A 16,199-nucleotide genomic window follows, 5' to 3' on the forward strand; every position below is an offset into this window, starting at 1 on the left:
AAAAACTTGCATAATACCATATTCACATTCATGAGCGTATCGAGTTCGCACAATGCATTTTTTACCTCGTGTCGCCCGAAGCGAGAAGCACCCACAAAATCAGTCACGGAGATTTGGTTTAGTCACAGAGCGGCGGGATTGGGCTACTGAGCCATGTCGCTGCCGCGGGTCTCGTACGGGAGCAGGAGACACGCCACGCTGGCACTGATGGCGAACACGCCATACACACTCACGGCGCTCCACACGGATGTCTGGAGCAGAACCTGAAAAGGGCGGATCGACATTACTTTAATTGGCTGTTGTGGCAGCATTAATCTTACCTGTGCCACATAGGGAGTCGCCATGGCGCCGAGTCTAGCCAAAGCAGAGCAACCGCCCACGCCAACGGATCGCAGAGCTGTGGGATAGACTTCCGGTGTGTACACATAAGCCGCCTGGAAGAGTCCCGCAATGACGCCGCGAGCGAGGAAAAGGATCATCGTGAGCGCCGTCCGACTGGAAGCACAGCGGATTAAAGGAATATCGTGGAGAATGCATAACAACTCACTCTTTAGTCGTTGTGAGAAGTAAAACACAGCCGCCGTAGAGGATGAACTGGAAGGCCATGGTTTTCTTGCGTCCCCACTTCTCCATCACCGCTATAGTGGCGAAGATCCCAGGAAATTCTGCCAACGTAGTCCAAAGGAGATCCAGATAGTCATCAGTCGATAGAGGATGGCAATCTTCAATATCTCCCGCCACTACTGGCTTTCGGTCACCGCTGAAGAGCTCAGTGGACATCAGCACAAGCCCGTAATAGCAGAAAGCGCAGGACATCCAGATGAACCACAGCAGAAGTGTCGTCCGGCGTAGGGATGTACTGAGGAGTGCCCTGACGCTGCCTCGTGGCGTAGCTGTTCCCTCCACCACGAGCCTGCCCAGCAGCATTGGCTTCTTGTTGTCCACTGCAATCTGTTCCAGCGTCGCCAGCGCCTTGTCGTTCTGCCCACACGTCACATTGTAGCGTGCCGACTCCGGTAGCCAGGGCGTGATCACGGCAAAGACAAACAGGGGCGCCGCCGAAAGGCCCAGCAACCATCGCCAGCCCAATCGTGGGGCCACAGCCAGAGCCAAGGCGACCTCAAAGCACGCCCCAAGAGCCCAGAAGCACTGAAAAGAGGCGAAATTCGAAGTGATTAGTGTTGAGTGAAATTAAATGTGCGCGAAAGTAATTTAATGTTCTTCACGGCAGAATTGTTTTCTCGCTACAAAAAGGGTGAAACAAGAAAATTCATGGGATTTGAAAAAAGCATTGGGAGAAGTGATGAATTTCTATAAATGGAAAACAAGTCCATAAATTGGGATCAGCGGTGGAGACCTTGGGAGTTCTCAATAAAAACTGTGCCATTTCCCAATTAAACTTCCACCCATTGTTCACAAAGTATTTGCTTCTTGCTTAAAAACATGAGATGGAAAATATAGTGTTACTTTCCAATAAATTCACTCCACCAATTGCATAATGTCAGACACAACAGACACGCTAATTGTTCAATACAGCCCGCGATCTGCATAGTTGGTCCAAGAGGCACACAAAGCCATCGGTCTTATTGCATAAACTGTGATGGACTCACATCGAGGAGAACGACGCACTTGGCGCGTTGCTTAGTAGGAAGGAATTCAGCGTAGAGCGTCACGGATTGCGGCACGCAACCGATGGCGAACCCCACGAGGCCTCTGAGAAGCAGGAGCCAGCCGAAGCTGGGTGCCACGGCGGACAGGAGACCGTAGAGGAAGAGCAGAACTCCACAGAGGGTCAGAGCAGGCTTCCGGCCGTATCGATCACTCAATTGGCCCCAGAATGTGGAACTGAGCATCATCCCGAGGAACACGATGGTCGTGGTGAGCGCTTGCTGGTAGCGCGTGACGCCCCAGTCGCAATGCAGCGCCGGCCCGAGCACGCTGAGAATGGTCATTTCCATGGAGTCTGCCATCCAGCAGAGGCCCACGCACAGGGACAGCTTCACCTGGAACCAGCCGAAGCCGAGGGCATTCACAGCCTGAGTCACGGTGAAAGTGTCTGACGAGGGGAGAGAAATAGAGAGCCTCATTGATTAGTTATTCACAACATTAGTGATACAAAAGATCAAAGACGATCGGAATTTATTATAGAGACACACAATGGAGAGTCGCTTGAGCGCCACAAATGGGGATTTGGGTCAGAAATTGAATTTAGTGAATCACTGCTCCTCACCATCTGGCACGACGCTCACGGAGGCCATCTCGAACTCCTGCGGTGTGACTGGCGGCGGTCCCTGCTGACTATTGTGGGTGGCGATCGGTGTGGTGTGACCTGCAATGGCCACGTTAACCGTGGCCACATTGGCTCCCTGCATTTCCTCATATCCTCTCGTGGTTCCCGGTCGTCGAACTCCCATGGCGCTGGCTTTTCCACTCGCCGCTCACCGTCTTCTCGCGCTCGCTCACCGCCGCACTCCCAAGACGAGATTCTGGGACACACACAAGCGCTGGGCAAATTGAGGTAGAGTCACAGTTATTCATCGAATAATTGGTGATCGCGCGCGAACCAAAGAGATGCGCGCAAAAATGGTTAACCGTATTTCCTTCACACTACCGCGCTCAGATGAGCAGCGCGTCTATCAATTAATTGCTAATTAACACCCGGGCTTCATGAATCCCATCGTGAACTCCCCAGCGATCTTGTCACCTCTCTCGACACTTTGAGATTCACCTCACACACCCACGAGATCACACACTTTTCGGGCGAGGTGATTATTCTTCGCCAGTGATGTAAGTCTCTTTTTCTTCAATTTTTCCACAATTGTTATTCTTTTCTTTCGCAAAACATGCGAGACGACAGCGCGATGGAAAACGACACACAGCCAACAGTGAGGCAATTGTTGCAATAAAAGCAAAATATTTATTCACTGTCCTCCACGGATTACATGGAGTTTGTCTCTCTAGTTGGAATCGTTTCACTCTACCACTCTATCACGATCTTTTAGCATTTTTTTACAGCTCGCGATCACTTCTTCTTATACCCTCGATAGTGTGTGTGTACCTTTCCTATTCTTGTTGCTCCACAAAAACCCACAATTCCCAGTCCAGAGTCATTATCTTCAGATCACAAAACACAGAGGTCTAGCGATCGATGCTTCCAGCTGAAGAAGCAGATCTCAACTACTCGGCCAAGAAGTAAGAAAATCTGTCTCGCGGAACTGTGTGAGTTAACGGGTCTCTCTCTCGCTCTCCTCAATCGCTCAAGATTCTCATTCAATCCCCACCGCTCCCAGGTAACCAAGTGCCACAGTATTGGTGGCATCCCTCAAAGTCACGCGCGCGTCCAGCGTTCCGTATGAAAGTAAAAATCCCACCCAAACAAGTTTCATTGCCCAGCAATTTGAAGAATTTACCGTGTGCTGACCCGGCAAAACATCATTCATCGCCGCACTTTTCCTTATTGTGCACTCCTCCAGTCATCACCATGAAATACGATCGGCAATCACTCAAGCTCAAGCACGAAATATTTCGTTAATGGGCATTTAATGAATTTTTATCATTCTCCATGATTGATCAACTATCTCAATAAATTCTTCATCAATTACAGTTTCAAATTTCTCAATTGATTTGAGGATCACTTGGCGATCACCTCAAAGACTAGTATTCTTCTTAATGTTCACTCACCTAAATAAATATCTGCTTTCTCTGCATATTTTCACGATTTATGACACCATGTCACACCCAAGACAGTGAAGATCACGTAAAAGAGACCGTAATTGAAGGCCTCGTAGAGCAATTTTGGCGAGAAGACAGTCCACACGAAGAGATGATTGCGAAATCCCGTTGCAATGGCCATGTAGAAGTTCAATGGGAGAATCAGGAAGAGTCCGCACGTCTGCAGGAATATCTTGTGATTACTTTGGAGATGGTGCAGCATGAGAAGGACTGCCAGAAGTGGTCCACCAAAGGTGTTGATGGTCAGGAAGACGCCCACGATGATCATATTGAATGATTTGAGACCAATATATCCCGCATTGAGATCAATTGAAGCCAGACTATTAGAGTTTCCTTGGTAGAAGAAGAACATCTTCCCAATCCAGAGATGACTCAGGATTATCATGAAAATCTTTGGCGTTCCCGACAGGATCGAATTGATGGACTTATTTACTACTTGGCACGTAAGAATGCACGCCACCGTGAGAATAGCGTTGTGTGGCTTGTGGAGCAGGCATGAGATGAGACTGAAGATAGTGATACTCGCTCCTGTCCACAGTTTACCGTCCTGAGGGAGATATTTCTTGAGAATCCACCTTCTGTAGATGATTGGAAGGTAGTTTATAGCTGCAATCTCTAGCACATTCACCCAGAAGAGCAGCAGTGAGACTCTAGAGTCACTCTTCATAACGCTGAAGAGCGTAACGTGACCAGTGATTGAGCGGGAGTAGTAGATTAGAAGAACAGCGGTGAATGTGAGCACTCCTGTGAGGATTCCCGAGAACTGTCCACAAACTACGAGCACTAGAAAGAGTGTGAAGATGAAGAACCAACTCAAGGACATCTTATTCTCCTCTGTGACGAACCAGTCTCCGATATCCGGCACGCTCAGCCACTTGTCGCCCGTCTGATTGAGTCTCCGGAGGAAGATGTGGCTCAGGAGCAATCCCACATATTTCAGCACTACGCTGTGCAACTTCTGAAGATGCGATAAATCAGTGCTTAAAGACACCGACTTGAATCTCCTCAATTCACCCAAGAGCAGCATGATGAACAGTGTGACTCCAAAGTAGTACCACAGCTGGTGTTCCTCTTCAATAAAGGAACTGCTGGCGTATGAGATCACATGGAAGACAGTGCAGAAGATCACGTAGAGATGTATATTGTGCATATTTGGGATCCACGAAGTCCTCCTTTCCTTCACAGCACTCAGGATTATTTTGCAATTGATTCTTATGATAGTAATTGTGATGAGAATAATAATGTTTCCCACCAATCCTGAGGAACATAGTGAAAAATCCAATTGGAAGAACTTTTTGGGCAGATGCTTTAAGCAAACAGTCCCGAAGAGAATGAAGAAGATATTGTAAGAGTTCCAATCGATGGTTAAGGTATCCTTTTCAGTGAGGAAGAGTGACAAACTCGCAATTGTGGTGAGGAATGATAAGAATAATCCGACAGAAATGCTCCAGAGGTCGTATTTCACGAAGTTCTTGGCCAAAAGATCGGACATTTCTTGTGCTGAGGACAAGTAGAACAGCTTGGCGCGCTTGAATAGAGACTGATTTACCTCATCTCCGATTTGCTTCATTTTCAGGTACTCTTTGTGCATTTCCTTGCCTTCCTGGTGTTGCAAGAAGAATTCTCGCTGATCCAAATCAAATTGTTCCAATAGAAGCTTCTGGAGAAGTCTCTCGCCATTGTATACCAGTGCCAGCAATTGCTCTTCCTCCGTCAAGTCCGCCAGCATTTCAGGAATCAAATTTCCTATGCTGGAAGCCGGAATTGGTAATCCCAGAAGAACCGACAATGTGGCTGCGAAATCTATCTGATTATACAGTGTCTCAGTTGATGCACAATTTGAACCCACAACCAGGAGAGGAACTGTTACTTCAGGAGCTGAACTTCCACCATGGCCACCAGTGTCTCTCATGCCATGATCTCCTGTGACTATGAAGAGCGAGGGCAGGTACAAATTGGCATTCCAGCGCGTCATTTCGAACACAATTTTCCTCACAATCTCGTCCATTTCCTTCAATTTCCCAGGAACCTTCGGACTGAACGGTCCCTCAGCGTGTCCTATGTGATCCAGACCGAGATAGTGCAGCACCATCATCTTCCAATCGGGATGTTTGAGCTCACTTACCAGGTTTTTGGTAATGTTTTTGTCTCCCTCGTAGAAATCGTTGACGAAGAGCGGATCCTGATTCTCCCCCTTGCGCGAGAACACATTCGGGAACATTCTGGTCCATGTGCTGTCACCGTAGAAGATCAATTTACCTCCAGAAGACGCTGTCTGCTGCAGAAAAGTGTCAGTCTTGACTTCCGAACTTCCCAAATTCAATATAACATCGATGAAGCTTGGAATTGTCCCTGAAGTCAGAGCTTTTATCCGGGGCATTGTCACCGTTGGTGGCTGGACGCGAAGCTTGAGCAAGCAGGCTTCCTTATTCTCTATCAGTTTCCGCACATGAGGCATGCTTTCCTGTCGTTGCACGAAGTCTAGGCGAAGGGCGTCAATCAGCATGATTGTTGTTCGTGAGAACTTTGCTCTGTACTGACTCCTGTCCAGTCTGCGAGCAAATAAGCAGATTTTAATGTCAGGATAGTGAGATGGAAATAGTATCCACTTACTGGACTTCTGCTATGTGTTTGGGAAAGTTCTGAAAATCCGCCTTTTCCATGGATGAGAATGACAATGGGAAGAATCCATGGAGGAAAAGTCCCAAGCCAAAGAGAAAAGCCGACAGCTGGAGGAGGTAGACTGTGGTAACCTTCATCTCTGGAGACTGCAGAAGTTCCTGGGGATCTATTAAATAACACACATTGTGGACACACAAGAAACTCCCCTTCTTATCACTTCACAAAAACAATCCACTCAGTGCAAAACCTCTCACTTACGAGAGAAACCCTTCACTTTCACTTTCCAAGCCCGCGAAAATGATTTCAAATCATCCAGATAGACTTGAAAGTCAGTGAAGGAAACAATACTCATTAGTTTTTGATAAAAATAAATTATTTCATATCGTATCGGTACATTTCAATACTACAATGCACTTGGACTGGATGCTAGACTGTTGTGAGTAGGAAATTCTTTAGCCAATCTCCATGTTATTTCACTTCTACGCAGTATCTAGGCACTTATTTACATCCTTTCTGGGCTCCCTAATCTAATTTCATAGCTTTAAGTGATTATCGTGCAAGTGTCGCTCCAAGTGATGCTCGTTTTGGTGTTCCGTTTTAAAAAATATATAGATGATCGGTATCAAGAAGCAGAGGATGAGAATACAGACAAAGAGGCACACCCAGGATATATCACAATCAGCTCCGTTGCACGACATATCCACTCTGTGACGGACAGGGATGATTCGTGGCTGAGGAACTGTGTCGTCCACCACTCCGCTGAGAAGAGGCTGAGCCATATCCCGCTCATCAATACTGAGTGGATTGGACACTGCAAAAGACACCCAAAAATATCAGTTAAGCAAGCTGAGATGCAATTCCAAGGATAACCAGTATATCTCACCTAATTCCTCCTCATCTCTGTATTCACTGGTTCCAGTGATTTTGGTGCTGAGGATAACATCGTTGATACTCGCCGGAGGACAATCAGAACTGCTCACAGAGGCGATCATAAGCCTCTCGTCCAGATCATTGAGTGTCACACCTTTCAGCGGCAGTTTGGCCTTCGTGGGACTCGAGGTTCCGCTCTTGTGCACTCCCGGAAGTGTTTCCAGCAGCACAGTGTGAGCAGTCACGGGAATCCGCAAAACACTCCTCGCGAATATCTCATTGTCTCGCTCAATCTTGTTGAGCCGCTTCAGCTCCGATAACTACAATCAATCAGGCAATGAGAAGGGCAGTTCCGCTGCCACGAATCGAGGTCAACTTACTGGGCAGTTGAAGCGCAATGCGATGGCCTGTAGAGTGTCGTTCTCGAGAACCTGAGCTTCCAGAGTAGCGACATGAGGCGAGTGCACTCGCCGCATTGGGACGTCATTGGCATCCCCCGCGAGGGGCTCATACTCCCGAGAGTCTGAGAAATTTCTCACTCTGACCGAGATAAAAGAGAGTAAACAAACATTCTCAAGGCAAATCTGCCACTGTCCAGGAAACAATCTCACCTTGTTCGCTTCATTGTATCTCTTAGCTTATGTGATGTATGCTGAAGTGGCTATTATACAAGGAAATACTTATATCTTGCCTATAATTCACTCCATTACTTCAGTTTGGCAAAATTATTGATAAAAAACACGTATTTGCAAAAATATTAGCTGTCAAAATCAGCCGTTCTCGCGACATTGCTAAATTTCCCAAAAATATCCCACACGAATTCTCACGAATCCATTCGAACAGATCTTCGGGGACGCACCATTTCCCGCTACTTTTTGACATCTAACCTGAATCCAGAATCAGTGTCGAAGCACGTTTTCTTGCATTTTCACTTCGATTTCCCAACCTTGTGTCATCCAGTTCAGTATTTAAACAGTAAGAATCTCAGTAAAGTTATTATAATGCCTTCCGAAGCTGCTTGTATCTTGCGTTTCGCAAAATTGACCGAAAACGCCTTTGCTCCAATGAAAGGCTCCGCCAAGGCTGCCGGATTTGACCTCAAGAGGTAATAAACCGCTATATTCTCCTATATACCCAAAGACTGTATAATAGAGTACCTGATTTTCCACAGTGCTTATGATTGCGTTGTCCCTGCGCGTGGAAAGCAGCTTGTGAAGACGGACATCCAGATTCAGGTTCCGGAAGGTTGCTACGGTCGTGTAGCTCCTCGCTCTGGCTTGGCCCATAAGAACTTCATCGATGTTGGAGGTAATTCAGGGATTTACATTTATATTTTACTGTTATCGTGCATTTCATCAATTTTTTGTGATTTTCGGCAGCTGGTGTCATCGATGAAGACTACAGAGGAAACGTCGGTGTGATTCTCTTCAATCATTCCGATATAGATTTCAAAGTCACCAAGGGAGACAGGATCGCCCAGTTGATCTGCGAGAAGATCTTCTACCCAGAAGTCGAAGAAGTTCAGTCTCTGTCCGAGACTGAACGCGGAAGCGGAGGATTCGGCTCCACCGGCACCAAGTAGTCCTTTCCATATGATTTGCCTACATTTTGGCGTCAATTCTCTTTCACTCACACTCCCGCCAAATATTATCTTGAACAAGTTCCAAATGAATAAATGTGTTGGATTTTTCTAAATTATTGATGGGAAAATAGCTCCAAAGCGAACATCATGTAGTGTCTACTACAGAAGAACGAAGCTAGAGAATGTAAAGAATGGCGCAAAAAACAGGTTTAGCATAATTCAAATTTGCTATTAAGTGGTGAATTCGAGAAATATTCCGCTAGAGATCGCACTGCGCAGCCGTTATGACATTTTGCGGGTTTGTGTTTAAAAAGAAACTTGTTTAGTGTGTGAGAAAATTTTCTCGTGATTATTTCACATTTTCTATCGTAAATACAAAAAAAAGAGACTATTTCTATTATTTAATCGATATACTGAGAAGGCGAGATTACGATGTAAGTGAAATTTTTGCAAAATTAATGTTTTTTAACAGGGAACTATGCATACGCAGAGAGACTGTTGCTCCCGGAATGAATTTTATGAGAAAATCGCAATTTTCTCTGTTATTTTTGTGTCACCGCAGGTTGCGCAATATTGAGAATTTCGATATGGAGGTGTTCGATAATTCCGGGAACAACCTTGCTGAATACCTGTTGGGGAAGAGGAACAAGAAGGTGAGCAAACTCTTTAAGGAACCCGTGAACGAAAAAAGTGAGGTTGTGAAAGTCAAGTACATAAAGAAAAAGGCGCCACCAGCGGCTTTGTACCCGCGCCCAGAGCTTCCAGCAGTGATGACTTCATCAGGTGCATCGTCAAATGGAACCTTGAGCTTCGTGAGTAACATGCAATTTTTCTGCCTTATTGATTTTTTAATTTTAATCCTCTTCGTGGCATTGCAGGATCCTGGCACTACGAGCACTCCCTTTCCGAGACAGAGAAAGGTGGTTTCGTTGCCGAGTCGAACTTCAACACTTACTAAGATTCCGGAGCAAAATCCTCCAAATCCGAAGATATCTACAGAACACAATAGAAGATCCGGAAAGTCCATGATTGGCAGCCAACTATCCGCTTCGAGACAGTTAAGTGAAGCGACTGTTCCAACTCACTTTGGGTCACTGTCATCATTCATTTCATCGGAGCAATCTAACGATTCTAACAGTGACAATGACATGCTCGATGGTTTGCCACTATCAGATGCTGCTCATGAACCTGAGGAGGACGCCTCACAACCCATATATTCTTCAAATACTCCAACGTCTATTGAAGAAGAAAATGAATTTTATGGTTTTACACAGTCTCAGACAGATTTGGAGTCTTTGAGGATGGACATTTGTGAAACTATGGCTAAGACTCCTGCGACAAATGGCAGGCAAAGTCAGAAGACGATCATGAATGTTGTGTCGGTGGCTCAGAACAGAAGCTGCAATAGTTCCTGTAACAATGAAGCCACTATCGTTCCTCGGAATACTGACCGAGTAAACCTAGAGGCTACTGAAGAGGGATCCACCAAACAGAGGATTGAAGCGCCAAATGACGCAACTTCTGGATTTGTAGATTTCAGCTCTCAGCGCGACACAGTTTTCAGTCATCCAAGAGAGAATGTCCTCAAGAATTTTACGACGAATATTCCAGTGATTGCGGAAGTTTCCGAGGTGAACATGAGTCATGAATTGAAGAATTCCAGAATCAATAACACAACTAACAAACGTGCCGGCACAATCACGGTCACGAGTGATTCTGGCATTTGCAAGGGTCCATCTCTAACAGTGAAGGGGTCAAAGAGAACTAAACGAAAGAAGAAGGTAATATGATGAATTTCTTTGGTCTATATGTGCTTATTTTTTTCTCTTTTATATTGCAGAAGCTGGATTCGCCTGTGCAGAAAATAATTCAGCTGGAGAAAAAAATCCGTACATCTATTCCAAGAGCCGCAGGAAAATCTATGCGAAAGCTCTACTCACACTGCAACAGTCAAGATGAGAATGTGACAGAAAATGCGATGGTGAACAGTCAAAGGGAACCAGAGCCTGAACATTCAGAGAATGAGATCGTCCGTGACGTGATTCCCTCAGTTGATCAAGAGATAGACCTGTCACAGTGCTCAGTGGTTGTGAATCGTTTAACAGCGCTGCCACCAGTGGAGAAGAAAAAAGGTCGAAAGAAGAAGGAGAAACCAGAAGTCATCCCACAGGATGAGTTTGGCTTGAGGCGTTCTAGACGACAAAAGTGTGCGCCAATGCCTTACTGGCTCACCGGTTCATCTCGGTATCAGACCTTGAAGGTGCAAACGTACAACGAGGAGGTTCCGCTGAAAAAGCGCTATGCGACTGTTGATCCGAAGGAAGGCACACATGTGTTCACTACAGATTGTTCCCTCTTGATCGAGAAAAAGAAGGGTAAAAAGAAGAAGCAACAAGTGAGGGACAAGAAGAAGCAGAAGCCGAACACTGAGCTGGATGTTTCGGAGATTGAAGAGCCACAGCCACAAAAAACAAAGGAAAAGCCGAAGAAGAAGAAGCCACAGAATACCAGGGATGCTGAAAATTCGGCTGACCGAAGCAAAGACATTCCTGCGATGAGTCAGGATGAAATTTTCAATCAACTGCGGGATGAAGACAATGACCTAAGAATTGCAGAAGTGCTTGAATTCAGTAAAGCAAATTTTATAATCTTAAATCTTTCATTAACTAATAAGGAATCATTTTGTTCCCTCAGAGTCAAAAGTTCACGCCTACATGAAGAAGGAATCAATTGTGCCTGGCATTGATTTGTATGTGAGCCAAACATCTGAGACTTGCGGGTTTATGGTGTTCACGCCAGGAACAAGAAAGAGGAGGTGCCGTGTGACGTCAAATAAATGCGTAAGTGATCGTATATATCGCGTCCTTTAGACTTTCTTAGGGTATTAACTGTATGATGTTCTATTACAGTACTTTGCCGTCACGCGAGGGTCATTTGAGGTGAAAGTGGACGGGGTCAGGAAGCAAACGACAGACAATTCAATAATAATCATCCAGAAAGGTGATATTTTTACGTTTTAATAGCCTGAATATCACATCTAATCCTTTATTCGTCTCTTGCTTTTATTTCAGACATGAAATATTCGCTTAATTATGGGACAGAAAACATAGTGCCAGGAGAAATTACTTTTATAATGATTTAATACATAATTTTCGTATATATTTGACGTAGGGATATCATTCGAATTCACATTTGGCAATAGATTTAAATTTATAAGGCAAGATGCAAGATATTAATAAGTTTAAATAATAATAAATGTTTTAAATAAACAAGTACGATTTAAACGGTCAACAATGACTCTTAGCTGATGACTGCGCTATCTGCAATAAATGATTTTTAGTCATCCGCTACTAGCTCTCAGCTGTGGGGAAAGCAAAATTCTCACTTCGGGATATTTCAACACTTTTTGCTCGTGATCACGCGCTTCGGCCCTAACTCTGATTGTCCGCTAGAGTAGTTCAGCCCTAAAAAGAAAATGTCGCTAAATATACAAAACGTAAAAGAAATGCAACAAATATGAAAGACATGTTTCAACGCCCTTCAGTAGGTCACATGCACTATTACTATTATGTGACGTCGGTGACGTCATAAGTAATGTCGCCATATTAAAATAATGTTTAAACGCCTATACTCAGTAATGAATTTCGATGAGATTCTAGTATGTTGTAGTCCAGGTCAGGACGTTTCAAAATGATTGATAGTCAAAAATTTTGTTCGCAGGTCAAGTTATTTTGAATGAAATTTTGATATACTTTGATAGTCCATATTGAGACGTTTCCAAAATGTGGTCATACTTTTTTGTCAATACAATAGAATCAGAATAAAGGAGGTTTTGAAAAGGCTGAGATCGTACAGTGTTAAAATTAAATAAAAAAAATTATGGAGGTTTGAAATTTTTTGTACTTAATAAAGGTTGTTCAGGTTGGTCACATTTCGAGTTATTTGCGTGCTCGGTTCACCCATAAGCGTTTGTTTATCACGTCTTTTCAGTAATGTCTTGAATCAATTCAGACGATTTTCCTTCACATGATATGCCTTGGGAGTCGTGCAACGCACAATTTCCCACCCTCCAGCCCATGAGCTAATGGTTTCTGCGTCGTCCAGATCTCCAGTGGACTATGCATGAAATTAGAATGGCGAATTGAAAGACGATAAGTCAACGTTCGGATTTCTGAATGCTGAAATTTTATGCGTCTGCCTGTCTGTGGAGCACCGAAAACTTTATTTAAATACCTCTTGTCTGAATACATTTGACGAGGTTGTTGACAAGTTATACTTTTCCGCGTCTATAAGATGACGCAAATTCAAAAGACGTGCAAAAGATGAGAGAATATTTCCTCGTGTGGGCCAAAATGCGGTTTTGGCGTGAGACAAAGGGTGACACGGCGAGGAATTAATTTCCGTGCCTCCGACGGATTCCCGGACTGGCCCAGGTGTGCGGAGAGCGAGGCTATGTTACAAAGTAAAATTAATTGCGAGAGTAATCACGAAAACGGCCACGGGAGCTTTGCTGGTGATTACCATTAAAATAATCACTCAGTCCTATTTAAGGGCAGGCAGAGAGCGTCCCAATCAATGCCCGAGCTGGCTTCCCTGTCCAAAAACAGGCGAGGAGAATAAATGTGCGTCTTTTCAGGTGTTTATGCACTCTGCCCTCGGGTTCTGAGTCGCGTCTCTGCCACTGACTTTCTCGTAATTGCAAGAGGCCAAGTGCCCAGGGAATCCTTTTACGACGTGCATTAATGAGGCTGTGGCGAGTTTTGGGTGTCTCTCAGTCTGCCGAAGATGGCCACGAGAGGAAGTGCTGGCCAAGTGGGAAAAAGCCATTAAAAGGCGATTAAGAATGACTGCGCAGAGAGAGAGAACATTTTTATTTGATGTGCATAATTTCTGGCCGCGACGCGTCCAAGACAAGTTCTCGTTCTTGCATCCCGAGTGTGTCTGCCAACTTTTTGCCAATTGCGCCCCGTCCTCATCCCTCTGATTCGCCACAACACACAAATTGCATTTTGCCCTCCGTGCAGCAAAATGTGTATGCCTGTCTGGCCGCAGTCGCGAGGAACATGCCCCATTTGGGAAGAGAGGTGCACAATGATAATCATCGTTTCGCCTCTGTTCCTGGCTGCCGTGTTCCACTGTAGCCACGGATTTGAACACCTGTCGAGAGACACGACCGGAATGGGCGAACAAGGCGACTCCTCTGCCCCTTCTGCGGCCTGTTCTTGCCCACCAAAAGTGGGTGCGAAGAAGATTTATCGCTCCTGGCCCGGAGAAATGCCCTCCTCGCTGTCTCGCCTGCCCAGACGACTTCACACTTTACGCCCATTTCCGCGCCAGCCCGTGTACATTTTCCTGGGATTTTATTGGCAGAGCCCATCAGCTCACACTCACACGTGACAATTCAATTGCAACGGTAGTCTATCGACAGTTAATCGCGTAACGCCTACAGATTTATCGATCAATTTCATAAATTTGCATAGCAGATATGAGAATTCTCGTTTACAAAAAAGAAACTTTTGAGAAATCCTCTGTTTATTTGCTTTAAGAGCTGACTTTTTTGGTTTTTCAAATTTGCAGAATATAATAAAATATAATTAGAAGAATAATTTCCAAATTTTCAAAGATGTTCCAAATATGAGCAAAAGCTTGTGTCTAAACAAATATTGAAATGAGCTTCGATGCGATAGGAAGTCGGCTCTGATTCTAGGAAATGTTTCTCATAAATTTTAAACAACAATTCTCTCTTAATGTCATATTGATTTAGGCTAAAATAATTTTTCGCGGGAATGAGTGTGTTTTATCCTTGTTTCTAAACGTTGATTTTGTCAGAATATAAAACCCTTATAAATATATTGTTATATTGGAATTTCTATTGCCCTCTAAAATAAAAGAGAATGACTATTTTTTTAAAAATCCTAATGCCTTACAACCAGCTTTTTAATACTGTTATGTCCAAAATTCAATTTAGTCATGACTCTTTTAGATAACAATCAATAAAATATGCATATAATTTAAATTTCGCCAGAGCAGCATTGGAAGATTCATGAGATCCCACTTTTGACAAATTAACATCCAGACGAACCGATTCGACAGCAAATAAGCGGGTTGTACATAAAATTATAATAAATTACTAAGGATGTTTCTGCCACTGCAAACCTAATTGATCATCTTACTATCAGTTTTATGGCTCCACCAACTCAACTGTAATAATTTTGCATATAGAAACAGTCACGAGGCTTGGGCAGAAGTCGACGATTTTGAGGTACTTTTCTCTTTGCCTTGACGATCAAGAGATCGTCTCCGTGCCCTTTTCGCGCGGGCAGTCACTTTCCCATGCATGTCTCTTGGTCCAGACAAATTGACTGTACAGCCAAAAAGACTCGGGCGAGAGATGGGCCGCGATAAGAATAATTGTCAGAAGTGCACAGCATGATAAACAGGCGAAGAGGGCAAGGCAGCCAAAGTCTAATTACACGCGCGCGAATCTGCGTCTGGGATGCATAAAAGTGCAAAAAGGGGAGAGACACTCAGGCACTCCAACAGGTTGCACTGTCTGTAATTTATCACACACGCAAAAAGACAGATAAAATTAAAATGATATTTAAAATTCGCCTTACTCCCGACGCGTCGCCTCACCAATTTGTGCATTTGATTTTAATACACACAGAGTTGATCCGGTGATTTGTCAGATCATCTAGATTATGCTAAAGATAGTCACTTGCTCCGTTGCCAATTCACACGTGATCATCAGCTATGGGAAACTTCTGGCGAACTGTTGAGATACAAATTAAAGATTGGCTACACTTTTAATCTCATCTGTAGGTTTTTCAATTCCGCTGCAATGTGCATTCACATTATATCGTGTCTGGGGCTTCTGTATCAATAAACTCTCAGGTTATACTCGTTTTCTGCCTTCTCACCGTCTGCCACTGTTGCATCCATCACAGCATATCCATTTGCAATTTTATTATTAATTTCGCCAACAGTGACAACGAATTTCGCAGACCATCCTTGATTTCCATCCTGTTTTGGCCTCACCGTCATTATCGCTTCTGTGTGTTTTCCTCTCCTTCTTCCACCCTTTTCTCTCGCGTCCCATTCATATAAATTTTCTGTCACCATCGCCCAAAAGTGCTTCTTAGCACACAATCACTTCCATCTGCTTCATAGTCGCCACAAAATATTGTTGTGATCAATTTGTGCAAATTACAGAATTGTCGATGTGCCAATCTTAAGTATTGTGATTTCCAGAGTAAGTGTGCATGCCTTTGTTGTGTATGTCAAGAGTAGACTTTGGGGCTATTTCATTGCACGAATTACTCTGCTTATCAGCAAAATCAATATCATTTGTTGTTTTTAATATCTTCCATTCATACGCGCAAATGTTTGTGCA

The 16,199-nt window shown here is 44.3% G+C and overlaps 5 protein-coding genes across 5 annotated transcripts; 2 read left to right on the plus strand and 3 right to left on the minus strand.

Moving 5' to 3' along the window:
- Positions 1-57: 57 nt before the first annotated feature.
- Positions 58-3,790, minus strand: LOC132259526 (synaptic vesicle 2-related protein). The gene is made up of 6 exons (XM_059757193.1): positions 3,682-3,790; positions 2,231-2,504; positions 1,611-2,056; positions 548-1,149; positions 321-495; positions 58-263 (listed from the first exon to the last, which is right to left on the minus strand). Exons 2-6 carry the CDS (start codon positions 2,412-2,414, stop codon positions 144-146), a joined length of 1,527 nt encoding a protein of 508 aa, XP_059613176.1. The 5' UTR covers positions 2,415-2,504; positions 3,682-3,790; the 3' UTR covers positions 58-143.
- LOC132259525 (GPI ethanolamine phosphate transferase 2) lies at positions 3,713-6,592 on the minus strand. The gene is made up of 2 exons (XM_059757192.1): positions 6,346-6,592; positions 3,713-6,284 (listed from the first exon to the last, which is right to left on the minus strand). The coding sequence occupies exons 1-2, from the start codon at positions 6,489-6,491 to the stop codon at positions 3,713-3,715; spliced, it is 2,718 nt and encodes a 905-aa protein (XP_059613175.1). The 5' UTR covers positions 6,492-6,592.
- Positions 6,593-6,711: 119 nt separating this feature from the next.
- On the minus strand, positions 6,712-7,997 carry LOC132260385 (uncharacterized). Its single transcript, XM_059758452.1, has 4 exons — positions 7,836-7,997; positions 7,605-7,764; positions 7,238-7,544; positions 6,712-7,165 (listed from the first exon to the last, which is right to left on the minus strand). The coding sequence occupies exons 1-4, from the start codon at positions 7,847-7,849 to the stop codon at positions 6,888-6,890; spliced, it is 759 nt and encodes a 252-aa protein (XP_059614435.1). The 5' UTR covers positions 7,850-7,997; the 3' UTR covers positions 6,712-6,887.
- Positions 7,998-8,088: 91 nt separating this feature from the next.
- LOC132260386 (deoxyuridine 5'-triphosphate nucleotidohydrolase, mitochondrial) lies at positions 8,089-8,919 on the plus strand. The gene is made up of 3 exons (XM_059758453.1): positions 8,089-8,329; positions 8,396-8,532; positions 8,604-8,919. Exons 1-3 carry the CDS (start codon positions 8,226-8,228, stop codon positions 8,804-8,806), a joined length of 444 nt encoding a protein of 147 aa, XP_059614436.1. The 5' UTR covers positions 8,089-8,225; the 3' UTR covers positions 8,807-8,919.
- An 81-nt stretch (positions 8,920-9,000) lies between these two features.
- Positions 9,001-12,719, plus strand: LOC132260384 (histone-lysine N-methyltransferase, H3 lysine-79 specific-like). Its single transcript, XM_059758451.1, has 7 exons — positions 9,001-9,240; positions 9,369-9,618; positions 9,685-10,587; positions 10,647-11,436; positions 11,501-11,646; positions 11,716-11,806; positions 11,878-12,719. Coding segments are annotated over exons 1-7 (2,253 nt in total). The 5' UTR covers positions 9,001-9,238; the 3' UTR covers positions 11,949-12,719.
- The last annotated feature ends 3,480 nt before the right edge of the window (positions 12,720-16,199 follow it).

This window comes from Phlebotomus argentipes, unplaced genomic scaffold (assembly GCF_947086385.1).
Source record: "Phlebotomus argentipes unplaced genomic scaffold, Phlebotomus argentipes genome assembly scaffold_18, whole genome shotgun sequence".
NCBI lineage: Eukaryota > Metazoa > Arthropoda > Insecta > Diptera > Psychodidae > Phlebotomus > Phlebotomus argentipes.